A 13877-nucleotide genomic window follows, 5' to 3' on the forward strand; every position below is an offset into this window, starting at 1 on the left:
GGCACACGACAACACATTCTACAATGACTGTCGGCTGAGAAATCACGGTACGAAGTGGGCCATTCGCCAACGCCGTGTCCCATTTATCGTTCGCTACGTGCGCAGCACAGCGGCGCATTTCACATCATGAGCATACCTCAGTGACGTCAGTCTACCCTGCAATTGGCATAAAGTGCTGACCACTCCTTCTTGGTGTTGCATTTGCTCTGTCAGTCAGTGTATATGCAGACGACATGGTCCTAGGGTCAACAAAGAAGGAAGAGCTCCAACACGCTTTCTCAGCGCTGGCTGAATGGGCAGGAAATAACAGCCTGAAAATAAACTGGAAAAAAAAACTCAACAGATGGTCTTTCGGAAAGGGCGGACGAAACGCAGCAAACGACAACGGAGACGGCAAAGTGGAAATAGTAAACTCATTCAAATACCTGGGAATAACCTTACAGACTACGGGGACGTTCAGACTACACATAAAAGACAAAGCAGTTGCAGCCATGATAGCCATGCACGACATCAACAATCTACAGCAGTTATCCTTAAAAACAGCTATGCGCCTATTTGACACAACGATCCTACCAATACTCACCTATGGAATCCACTTGATATGGGAAATACTAACAAAGAGAGACCTGGCCACCATAGAAGGAGTTAAGGCAAAATTCCTAAAGACCATAATGGGCATCTCAAAATACACGCGTTCCCGCCTAACATACGAACTAGCACGGGAACCCTTTCTTATTGAAGAACTGAGGATAAAACTACCACTGCCATCCACAATGAATGTAGAAGCACACCTAGCGGAGAGAAGGAAGAAGAGAGAAGAAATTCCGCTAGAGTTCTACAGCACAGATGCCATGTTGGATCGAAACTGGACGAACGCCAACCAGAAGCTAAGACATGTGATAACAAAACTAGCAGTACATGGGTACCACCATAAAATATGTAAAAATATGTCTTATCACGACCCAAATGAAAAATGTGAATGTTCACTGTGTGATCAGTTCTGTGACATGTATCACATCACAAGATGTAAAAACAACAACAAATCTCTATGCGATTATAGCAAAGACTAAAACGGTCAATGATCTTTGTAATGCACATTCGATGCGCTTTTCTAATAATAATAATAATAATAATAATAATAATAATAATAATAATAATAATAATAATAATAATATTAATAATAATAATAATAATAATAATAATAGGTGACGGACCGAACTTAGCCGAGTTACTCCGAGTGGCTGCACATTGTCAGGCGCTAGACATAAGTGTTACCAACCATACAGACAACCAAGCAAAACTGTGCAAGGTAACTAGAAATTCTACAGTTTTTGCTTGGTTATCTGTATGGTTGATAACCTGTCTTAAACAAACATGGCAGACAGATTAACGCAGTTACAAGATACTATAAATCAGGTAGCTGTTTAAACACCATTATATTTTATTTACAATCATTTTTATGCATAATTGGCTTCTTGATGTCTATTGTTTTCATTTCTTTCTAGCAAGCTGACCATTTCTGTAATAGTATTGGTATACTGCAGCAGTACTCGACCCCTAGTAAATTCCCAGGGTTTGACAGAAGTGGTTCTCAGACACCTCAACAACAACAGCAGCAACAAGAAGGTAAGCAGGTTTGAATACTAGATTTTACAAGAATATTCTAATAGCTCTTTCGATGATTTTGTATTTAAACAATAAACGCTCAAATTATCCGTAGAATGAGAAGGGTCACTTAATTTGTACAATGATCAGTTAGGCCTAGGTGGCGCTTCCGTACCCTGCGGGCAGATTTAGGGAGGAGAAAAATCATAGAAAAATTATATTCAACGATACATTAACTAGTAGAAAGGGGAGATCATTCCTTTATGCTTGCTAGAGACCCACCAATCTGCCCCTAGAAGTATTCTTATATAGAAGAATTAAAACCGAGAGTGTGTAGATCAGTTGAATGAGACCTATTGGCCGACAAATGTTTCGTATCTCTGATAGAACTTGCCTGTGTGCAAGTACATGACTGCCATATTCGGTAGATGTAAGAGAACTGCCAGTATGAAAGTTGCCCAATGCTTTTGTCACTAACTGGAAACCTATCCCGACCACTGGTTTTGTCACTAACCGGACTTAATCGTAGACCATTGGTGTTGTCATACGCAATATTAGAGGCCTGAAGGCCACTTCATCGCTCTAACCTTTAACCCTTTGCTTGCCTGCGGTCCAACATTCTTGTTGCTAGCCGGACCTAACTAATCCAGCCCAACAGACTTATCACTCCCCAGACCTAACCAATCCAGCCCTATGGTGGTGTCGTTAACAACGCAGATGTTGGCAAGCCTGCTGAGTGTTGTGTTATGTGACATTGTCTGGGCCTCCCCACTTTGGATCTCTTACCTTACTTTCGCCTGCCGGGTACGGAAATTTTACTATTATAGATCTTGTTCATTTTGTGCACACTCTTTCGATGATTTTGTAAACATGATTTTCTCCCTGCCTCTTATTTAATTAAACTTGCATTTCAGATTATGCTCACCTCTTTGCAACCCTGATCGCTAGGTGCGCAAAGGATATTGATGTACTGATTGAGTCTTTACCAAATGAAGATTCTTCTACTGAATTACAGGTATAATTTTTATTCTGTGAAAATCACAAAAACAATGCAATTTGATAATATTTATCTATATCGGTAGAATGATATTTCACGGCTTATGAACTATTGTCGCGGCCACCAAATTAGGTGGGTCAAGGAAATTACGCTGTTGCCAAGGTTATGAAGCAACTGGCGAAGAAATATCTAACTGAACACATAATTTCGGAGCGCGAGGCAAGTTGTTCTCTCTCAAGCTCCTGATGTTACTTCATACAATGTTCAGGAACAAATTATACTCCAAGCTTCAGAAAAGACTGCTGATTTCAATGGTATAACTATTTTCCATATACACCACTTTAAATAATTATTAAAAATAAAATCTTGAACGAGTAAATTTAAATCCGTAGAATCATGTATTGAAAATTTCAGTAAGCGGCCAAGTTTTATTTCTTCAGCCAATAACATTTTTTCTGCTGGAAATATGTAAAAAATCGCCTGACTTATATTTTTTATCTGTAACATATTTCCATGAGTCTTGTAATTTTCCTGGAAAATGGCCCGGAAAGCGATCATGTAAATGTCTCTAGTTGAGGTAGTTTGGGGCACGCGCGCCAGCACAGGCTGCAGGACGCCGTAAATACTTTCGGATTACATATTAATCTGTAATGGTTATGAATTTCATGTTTTTGGTCTGTATTGAACTGAGAATAATATATAAGTAACAATAATAACAACGTAAACGTTTCCACCTTTTCAATACTAAAATATATTCACAAAATTATAAATTACACGGTACTAGTTTCGACCCATCTAGGGGTCATCATCAGCAAAGATCACTTTTGGCGAAATCCTAAGAAAATGTTATTCCATTTTCTTAGGATTTCGCCAAAAGTGATCTTTGCTCCAATACGGCTGATGATGACCCCTAGACGGGTCGAAACTAGTACCGTGTAATTTATAATTTTGTGAATATATTTTAGTATTGAAAAGATGGAAACGTTTACGTTGTTATTATTATTACTTATATATTATTAATCTGTATCAGTTTTATTACGTTATAACTTTAAATATTTGAATACTGTATATTATACTGAGTAATATAGAAAAAGAACTACTTTAAAGAATATGTTTACATTAATTTACAATGAATTAAGAATCGGTTTCTTGCTTCAAGGCAGTCTTTTTAGTCACTGTCATCACTCATCTCACTATCTGTCGAGTCGTCATTTACACTGATGATGAATGGCTGCATTCGTTCGTCCCTTACTAATTCCCACTCGTCTGTTTGAAGATTTTTCGTGCGATTGAAGCACTTTTCTCAATCTGCAGCAGTCACACAGTAGATGGCTTCTGACGTAAGTTTTTCTTCGTCCTTTATTTTGAATATCTTGTTCCTCTCTGCCAGTTCTCTCTTGGCTTGAGCCCAAATCAATTCACATTCACTATCCATCTTTAACTGCACTTACGGTGCGAGCCCAACAGCTGCATGACAGGGAATGACTCGGGTAAGGTAGCCTGGAGCGAATGGGCTTCAGCTAGACAGCACTGCACGATCAGCGTTGCCGATCCGTGCTCGGGGGTAAGCGACTCTTGACCATCTGTCGCTTCGCCGTTCCCATACCTGACGACAGCGCAGTTTTCCTCACGCCTAATTTTGTGTTCGCGGCAATAGATAATATGGTATTTTGTACAGAGTAGGTTCCAAAGTTGACAGATATGCCCCAGTTTAGGTTCAAGATGCACCTTCGTTTTGCAAAGTTTGTAGTGGTAGGCACGACTGCCAGGGAAGTCACGAAATGTCAAAGCTTTTGATTCCTGTCCCTCCAAGATCGATTTACCATTGCATCATCATCATCATCATCATCATCATCATTATAGACTGTTATGCCTTTCAGCATTCAGTCTGTAAGCCACTGTGAATTTAATAATTGCCTCCTCTATTGTAACTTGTTCTGTGGCCTCGTTTAGTTCTATACCTCTTACATACCTGCCAAGTATTCCGGTTTTTCCGTAAAATGTACCTTGTTTTTTTTGTTTTGTTTTTTTTTTGCTAGGGGCTTTACGTCGCACCGACACAGATAGGTCTTATGGCGACGATGGGAGAGGAAAGGCCTAGGAGTTGGAAGGAAGCAGCCGTGGCCTTAATTAAGGTACAGCCCCAGCATTTGCCTGGTGTGAAAATAGGAAACCACGGGAAACCATTTTCAGGGCTGCCGATAGTGGGATTCGAACCTACTATCTCCCGGATGCAAGCTCACAGCCGCGCGCCTCTACGCGCACGGCCAACTCGCCCGGTATGTACGGTTTTTGAGTGTGTTTTACCGTTGTATGGATGAACAACGTTATTCTACGGATTTTCAATATTTGCACTTGGTTTCGCTTTCTGCGGTCAAATTGCATTTGTTTGACTTTTGATAGTAGCAGGTAATAAGAGATGCAGTGTTTGAAATTTGTCCGGTGAATGTATCGTTCAGTGAAACAGTGTATTGAAAAGGTGGACACAAGAATTTTAATCTTGAAAGTGTTTTACTTATTGTGTCTTCAGTACGGACCAAAATGAGATTAGTTACTTGTAAAATGTATCTTTCTTCACATTATTGATTATCACCATGCTTTTGTCACCTGTTCGACCTCAACTGCTTCTTCATTCACTGAGATGTTCCCAAAGAAGTAGCAGGCTGTGCTTTTGAAGAAAAGAGATCCGTGAAAAGTAGCAGGCTGTGAATTTATATATAACAACTTTTGTAACTGCGTCGTGCTTCGTAGCAGCTGTGAAAGGCTTTGTTTGTGTGTGGGTGTAACAGTGGCGGTAGTTCTGAAACTCGTGGAATTGTGTGACGAATTTATTGGCGATTTATTATTTTTAGTTATATTCAACTAAGAAACGATATTATCAGTCTTTTAGGGAGGCATATTCTGCTTAATTTCCTTGTTTTATACGATCACGGAAAGTGTTCCCAGTGTTCATTGGAAACAGATGAGCACTCATCAAGATGTAACTTTGTGTAAGTATTTAATTTCAGGGGTGATCATTACATACATTTGACTTGTATTAGTATTATTTATAATCTACCCCCTTGCCGTCCGTTTTCATTATGTCTCAAGACTTTGTGACGCATGTGCGTGTTATTAAAAATTTTCCACTTTAAAATCTTCCGGATTTTTCTTTTTGAAAGTTGGCAGGTATGCTCTTATCTTTAAATAGTTGGGAACTGAGTCTAACCATTGTCGTCTTGGTCTCCCTCTACCCCTCTTACCCTCCATAACAGAGTCCATTATTTTCCTTGGTAATCTATCCTCCTCCATTCACCTCGCATGACACCACCACCAAAGCCGGTATATGCGTACAGCATTCATCCGTTGAGTTTGTTCCTTACTTAGCCTTTATTTCCTCATTCCAAGTACCCTCCTCCCATTGTTCCCACCAATGTGTACCAGCAATCGTTCTCACTACTTTCATGTCTGGTACTTCTAGCTTATGAACGCAATATCCTGAGTCCACCCAGTTTTCACTGCTGTAAACCAAAGTTGGTCTGAAAACAGACCAATGTAAAGGTAGTTTTGTCTGGGAGCTGGCTTCCTTTTTACAAAATACTGTTTATTGTAACTGCAAACTCACTGCATTAGCTTTACTGCATCTTGATTCAGTCTCATTTACTACACTACAATTCTTGTAGAAAACGCATCCTAAATACTTGGAATTATCGACCTGTTCCAGCTTTGTATTCCCAATCTGACATTCATTTCTCTTGGATTTTTTTCTTACTGACACCAGTTTAGTCTTAGAAAGGCTAACTTTCATACCATACTCATTTCACCTATTTTCAAGTTCCAAGATATTAGACTGCAGGCTTTTCGCACAATCTGCCATTAAGACCAGGTCATCAGCATAGGTTAGACTGCTTACTACATTTTCACCTAAGTGAATCCTTCCCTGTAACTTAATACCTTTCAGCAGATGATCCATGTAAACTATGAACAATAAAGTTGAAAGATTACAGCCTTGTCTAACCCCTGTAATTACCTTGAACTAAGAACTCTTTCTACTGTCAACTCTCACTGCAGCCCAATTGTCAACATAAACGCCTTTGATTGATTTTAATAATCTACCCTTATTCCTATAGTTCCCCAGCACGGCGAACATCTTTTCTCTCGGTACTCTGTCATATGCCTTCTCTAGGTCTATGAAACATAAACATAACTGTCTGTTCCTCTTGTAGCATTTTTCAATTACCTGGCGCATACTGAAAGTCTGATCCTGACAGCCCCTCTGTGGTCTGAAACTATACTGGTTTTCATCCGACTTCCTCTCGACCAGTAATCGTACCCTCCCTTCCAAGATGCCAGTGAACACTTTGCCAGGTATAATAATCACATCCTTGTATGCCACTAATTCTCTTTCTATATCCTGAAGCTGCTTATTGTCCACTGTTTGGAACTTTCACTAATCATATCCATGTACTTCTGTCTCATTTTCTCGTTCTGGAGATTTTCTACCCTTATCCGTCTACAGACAGATTTCACTTTCTCTATACTAGGCACCGTGCAAGCTCGCCGCGCGGTTAGGGGCGCGCAGCTGTGAGCTTGCATCCGGGAGATAGTGGGTTTGAACCCACTGTTTGCAGTCCTGAAGATGGTTTTCTGTGGTTTCCCCATTTTCACACCAGGAAAATGCTGGGGCTGTATCTTTATTAAGGCCACGGCCGCTTCCTTCCCATTCCTAGGCCTTTCCTGTCCCATTGTCGCCGTAAGAACTATCTGTGGCGGTGCGATGTAAAACAAATAGCAGAAAAGGAAAAACCTATCCTAGGCCTGGAGATACTTAGTTCAATACATATTATCAAAAGATCTCCAGAATACCCTCACACTCCTTACAGATTTCCTGAATTCAAAGTCGGTTGTATAGTATGTTATGGAACTGGTGCCCCTACCCTCCCATGTGTAGCAGTGAATAGCCTTATGCTTGAAGAATTTATTTGTAAATTGAAGTAGCCACAAAGACGCACACAAAATGCTGTCAGTTGGTACACTTATTTATTTAGAACTATTTATCTACACACATTACACATTCAATGAAAAACTCGCATTTAACCTAACTAACTGCTGTCACAAACAAAACACTCACATGGGAAACATCAGCAAACCACCATTTTAACAACTGCCTATCACTAAACACATGCCGCATGGAGATTGCAACCTTAAAACAATTGATTGCTGACTGCTTACAAACATGTCTGCCTAAACACAACATGAGGTCACAAGTATACTCCTGTTAAACCGTAACTCTTCCTGAACAGTAACTCGTCTCCACCATCAAGACCACCTCCTTATATATGTGCCTGGCCAGGCTTCTAGAAAGATGTTACAAAATACCTTCTAGTAAGTTCTCGACTGCCTAACAACATAGTTATAATGTAAAGAATATTCTACAATAATCTTATCTACCTAGTGCCATTCTGGATGTTGCAGTGTGTTTCACAATAATGTAGTGGATTACAAATTATATATACAGGTAATAATAAATTATATACTATTAATTACAGGTTCTTACATTAACTAAATTTATATATATACACGTACAGCACATGTTTCATGACATAACCTCATAAATAATCTGATCGTATCGTCTGTACGTATGACGTAAATAATAGTAATAATACTAAATGGATGTAAACACTTCATAGCCATGCATTACAAATCATAATCATAAAATAATAATAATTTGAGCTTGATACTTGTATTATTTACCCATGGGTGAGAGAATATTGTTTTCAAGTTACATATATCAGTTTTATCACACTTGCGTCAAACAGCTAATCTCATACTACCAAGCGAGTTAGCCATGCGGTTAAGGCTGCGTAGCAGTGAGCTTACATCTGAGAGATAGTGGGTTCGAACCCCACTGTTAGCAGCCGTGAATATGGTATTCCGTGGATTCCCATTTCTACACCAGGCAAATTCTGGGGCTGTACCTTAATTGAGGCCATGACCACTTCCTTCCCACTCGTAGGCCTTTCCTATCCCATTGTCGCTATAAGACCTATCTGAGTTGGTGCGACGTAAAAGCCAATTGTAAAAAGAAAGATCCCATACTAGCACAGAAGTCCAGCAAATGCTTCCCATTCCTATTAGCTTCCATATCTTCCCCAAATTTACCAATCACCCTTTTGTACCCTTCAGTTCAATTTCCAACTCTTGCATTGAAATCACCCATTAGCACTATTCTATCCTTGCTGTTGACCCTGATTACGATGTCACTCAATGCTTTATAAAACTTGTCAACTTCACCTCATCTGCACCATCACATGATGAATACACTGAGACAAATTCTTGTTCTAATTCCTCCAACTGCTAAATCTACCCACATCATTCGCTCATTTATGTGCCTAACAGAAACTATGTTGTGTGCAATAGTATTCCTGATGAACAGTCCTACCCCACACTCTTCCCATTCCTTTTTAACACCCATTGAGTACACTTTATTTTTATCTCCTCCTCGTTATCTCCCCTTACTCGAATATCATTAACTCACAATACATCATTTTTGCTGACTTAGCCAGTCCTACTTTGTTTCCTCCATAAGCCCCATTGATATTGATAGCTCCCCATTGAATCCCATTTTGTTCGCCAAGTTGTTTCCAAGGAGACCCTCGCCTGTCAAATGGGAGTAGGACTCCGTTACTCCCATAGGTCCAAGGCTTGCTTAAAACATTCTGAGCATGCTCGATGAAAAATTCTGTGAAGCAGGATGCTATTCTTCTTACACACAGTCCAAGTGAGGATATCTCCTCTAATGGGTAAGGACCACCAGTGGATTGCATATTCCTAGCTGCTTGAGCACAAGGAGGGCCATGATTCAGAATATGTCAGAGATGCCCACTCCCATTCCATAGCAGCTGGTATCCTGACTCTCAGGACCACGTACTAGGCCACTCAACCGTTGGCCATGGTTCACGAACTAGGACGTGACCACACTAACCCACACCATGGACCATTGCCTGCATTGCATAAAATTCTAACCAGATATCTTTCTGTTTTTCTTCTTTTTCTTGTAGAAGTCTCACCTTGCAGCCAGTAGCAGGTAAATTAAAATTCAGCTGTAGGTCTTTGATCAAAAATATTTCATTTTGCAAGTTTGTAGTCTAATCTGGAGCGCATATTCAGTACTTGGATACCCCAATGGCAGCTTTTAGGAATCTCGCTTTTACTGCATCTAAGGTGCGGATATCATTGAGGATCAATTTACCCCATGTTATATTGATCCCGTACCGGTATATAAAAATTGGGAGTAAAGTATACTCTTGATTATCCGGGCGCGAATTATCCGGTTTGTGGATTAACCGAGCATGTTTTTGCTGTATTAAAAATACTATAATTGAAATTGATATGTTTGAATTTACAGCATTTTTTGTACATATTTTTCCATCTTTATTAGGAAATACTATGGCCATTAAACATAACGGTCAGCGCTGCCCTCACTAGTAATGGAGCACGTGAAGGACCTAGTAATGCCAGGTTAAAAACAGCACAACAGGTAAAAAACATTTTACACAGTCAGTCATCACTTCTGTTCCTTTCAGCATCTTTCGTGGTACACTGTTTCCGGGTTTGAACATTTGTAGCAGGAGCGTGGGGGCCCCACTTGGTAATTCCATCCTTTCCTAAAGCTAATGGAATATAGTCTTCAATGAACGAAAGTCCATCTTCTTCCTCAGAGCTTGCAGACACTCTTTTCAGAGTTAGGATCACTTTCATGAACCCTATCTGTTTCATTATCATTGTTTTTGGTGTTCAAGTCCATTTCCTCCAACGTTTCACCCAACCATGAAATTGTCTGATCAGTGGATGCCATTATGACTTCTGTAAATTCACTAAAAACATTCACAATGTAAAAATTCCACATTAAACAGATGCATAAGACAAACCTTGACTTGTTGCCATTGATGCTTTCTCGATCTGTACTTATAGACATGATATTGGCTTTTGGGCTTACGCTGTGTCAAGAAAATAAGGTGAAATTCTGTATGTTTCGTAGAGAACTTTGGTGTGCATTATCAGAAGAAAATCTTGACTGTCCACGAGAGAGGCTTCTCAAACAATGAGGTTTGAATTTAGACGTTATAATAGAAGTGGAAATGGTATGTTCATTCATCACCAAATGGCTTCCCGGACGCGGTACAGTGCTAGCATTCAAAGCAGAAGCTGACGGAACCATCAGAATCGGTCTAAGAGGGTCACATAACGTGTATGTAACATATGGCATTGACAGTTGTATGACATTGACAGAAGCCTGGAATGAAACATATGGCAAGGAACGTACAAATTTGGAAAACAGAGACAAAATAACAATAGTGAAGGGACAGGGAAGGAAACTACCTACGTAAATCCTTAATGGCTGGCAACCAGGTATTACTTAATTGATAGCCAGTGTCCCTGTTGAAATTGTTAGGAATTCTACGTATTTCCACAGTTTCCCGTATAATCCTCGACCTGTAGTGTCTAGTGTGGGTGAGAGTTCGAGCATGACCCGACGATAGAGCGTACTCAGCTATTGCTGATTTGCCTGGTTGGTTGAGCCGAATATTACGATGATGTTCCTTGATGTAAGTACCAATGGCCTGCAAGTACACCCCAGGATATAAAAGTGGGAACAATTTGTCTTTGGTTTTACCCAGACTCTGAGCAAATTTAGTGACGGTGTCAAACCCGGTTTTTATATTGTGTTTGCGGAGGACCTTGACTTATTACAATGTGCAAAGTTGAGTAACACTGTTACTCACTACTCACCGCTCACCAAATGTGCACTGCCGCGCATAATAATGGATTGAGGGTCTTCATTTTCAGAGATAATGGAAATAACTGACACCTCGCCTTCCTTCCAACCTGATTGTAAGGTATGTGGAATTTCAAAAGTAGAGGTGTTGTAATATTCCAGCAACAAGCAATATTCTACGGAGGTGAGTGCCGCTCTCACCATGAGAGTAACCGTGGGTTAAGTAAGGTACTTTACAGAACATCCCTTTGAAGTTTTATTATTTTACTGGAGCTAAAATAAACCTTCTCCTTTGTTTTATGTTTTCAAGTATTAGGTTACAGTTATTTATTGCCAGTAGCATTGGTAATTGCAATTAAGTATATGATTAATTTTCTGTTCACTCTTTTTGCTCCCCTGGAAACCTTACACTCTGGACATACAGTCAATTCTAGATTGACCAAGTGAGTTGGCCGTGCTGTTAGGGGAGCGCAGCTGTGAGCTTGCATTCTGGAGGTAATGGGTTTGAACCCCAATGTCGGATGGTTTTCTGTGGTTTCCCGTTTTCACACCAGGCAAATGCTGGGACTATACCTTAATTAAGGCTTCCTTCTGTTGAACTTCTAGCCTTTTCTTATCCCAGTCACCATAAGACCTATCTTTGTCTATGTAACGTAAAGCCAATTATTTTTTTAAAAATCTAGATTGTCCATGGTAATGAGTGATAGCCATCCCATGGATGAATTAAAATGTTGTTGATATGAAATTAGTTATAAGCATTTGCGAGGGCTACTTAAAACTTATATCAATGGAGAAATTCTCCACAGCAGAGAGGTTATAATCGGTTCTCATAGGTAAGCATTTCCAGTACCAGTTTTGTCAGCATTGTAAAGTTCTCCGGTATCAAGTGTTGTGTCCATAAAATGTTCAGATTCATTGTAAAATGCATTGGCATGTAATTTCTCTCCTTGCATGCTGATTTCACAAATTCTATATCACTGTTTGAACTACTTTAGCCAGCCAGCCCATCAAACCTGTCTTGCAAATGAAGAGATTCCAAGGAAGGTTTGGCTTCTTAAGTACAGATTATTCCTGGTATTGCAACTCCCTGTTGTGTCCTTTGCTGATTAAACCAAACCACCATTATCTTATCTAAATCGTTGTACATTAATTTCTTCACTATTTCCATGTTTATCATGCCATTTCAACTGGAAGATGTAGTGAATGAAATTAGTTCTAGTTGTTGAACAGTTTCTCTTTCTTCTAATGGCTCGATTATTTCCAGTTTTTCTTTGATACTAAAAAAGATTCTTTTATGCTTTAATTCTATTATCTGAAACATTTACTCACACTATGCACACTATGAAGTGCTTCAACCGACTGGAACACTCGCTGCAGTATGTTGGAGGGCAGGATTTATGGAGTGTATAAATTCAGTTCACGAGGAAAAAAAAGTTCCCCGTATAAGCCGCTCCTGGATAATCAAGAGTTGACTGCACGTGATTTTTGTACCCATCCCTTCAATTTAAAACAAACTAAAGCTGTACTATACTTATTATCATTGTATTCTTTTAAAGGTAGCAAGCCTTCGCCGCCTCGAGCAGGAGAACAAGGAAGCTGGAGAGAGGCTAGAAGAAGTCGTGGCACGTGGAGAATTACTGCTCGAGCAGATCCAAGCAGCCCTGGCAGATATCGCTCAGAGTCAGTTAGATATGCAACACCTCGTTACAGATCCCAATTCTAAAACACCAAATACTAATATTAAAACCACTAATGTTAAAACGCCTAATGCTAACATTCCTCCTTGAGTGATGACTGATTAACAGTATTACTACACAGTACCTTCTGAACAGTGTGCAGGGTGAACATGGTGCAGACTGTTTATATTTCGTGTTGTCTTCAAGCTTTGTTTGTTTGTTATATTTCATTTTAAGATTTGTAAAAATAAAATGCTCTCAAGCGGTTTCATTTTTTAAGAATTTTATTTTATTTTTCTCCCCACCGCCATAATATTTCAATAGCAGTAATTAATGAACATTCTTTATACAGTCCAGCTCCATGGCTAAATGGTTAGCGTGCTGGCCTTTGGTCACAGGGGTCCCGATTCCTGGCAGAGTCGGGAATTTTAACCATCATTGGTTAATTTCGCTGGCACGGGAGCTGGGTGTATGTGTCATCTTCATCATTTCATCCTCATCATGACGCACAGGTCGCCTACGAGGGTCAAATCAAAAGACCTGCACCTGGCGAGCCAAAGTTGTCCTAGGACACTCCCGGCACTGAAAGCCATACGCTATTTCATTTCATTCTTTATACAGATTTGACCTGTTATCACTTGGCTAGTGATGGACAACGATCTCGCTAGAGACTGACGTGACAGATCTCGCGACCGATTTCCCCGTGCTACGTCCCAGTAACTACGAGCGTACCTGTAAGATTGATGTTTATCATTAGCAGTCCTCATATGGAAACATGTGCCGATACATTTTGTCAAAAGCCTAGGAGAGCACTGCATGTTGAACTATTGAGCTCCTTTAA

At 39.9% G+C, this 13877-nt stretch overlaps 1 protein-coding gene across 1 annotated transcript; it reads left to right on the forward strand.

The window, feature by feature from the left end:
* Window positions 1–1283: 1283 nt before the first annotated feature.
* On the forward strand, window positions 1284–13312 carry MED21 (mediator complex subunit 21). Its single transcript, XM_067158591.2, has 4 exons — window positions 1284–1416; window positions 1506–1626; window positions 2520–2620; window positions 12917–13312. Exons 1-4 carry the CDS (start codon window positions 1375–1377, stop codon window positions 13145–13147), a joined length of 495 nt encoding a protein of 164 aa, XP_067014692.1. The 5' UTR covers window positions 1284–1374; the 3' UTR covers window positions 13148–13312.
* Window positions 13313–13877: the final 565 nt, after the last annotated feature.

The sequence above is a fragment of the Anabrus simplex genome, chromosome X (genome assembly GCF_040414725.1).
Source record: "Anabrus simplex isolate iqAnaSimp1 chromosome X, ASM4041472v1, whole genome shotgun sequence".
Lineage (NCBI taxonomy): Eukaryota > Metazoa > Arthropoda > Insecta > Orthoptera > Tettigoniidae > Anabrus > Anabrus simplex.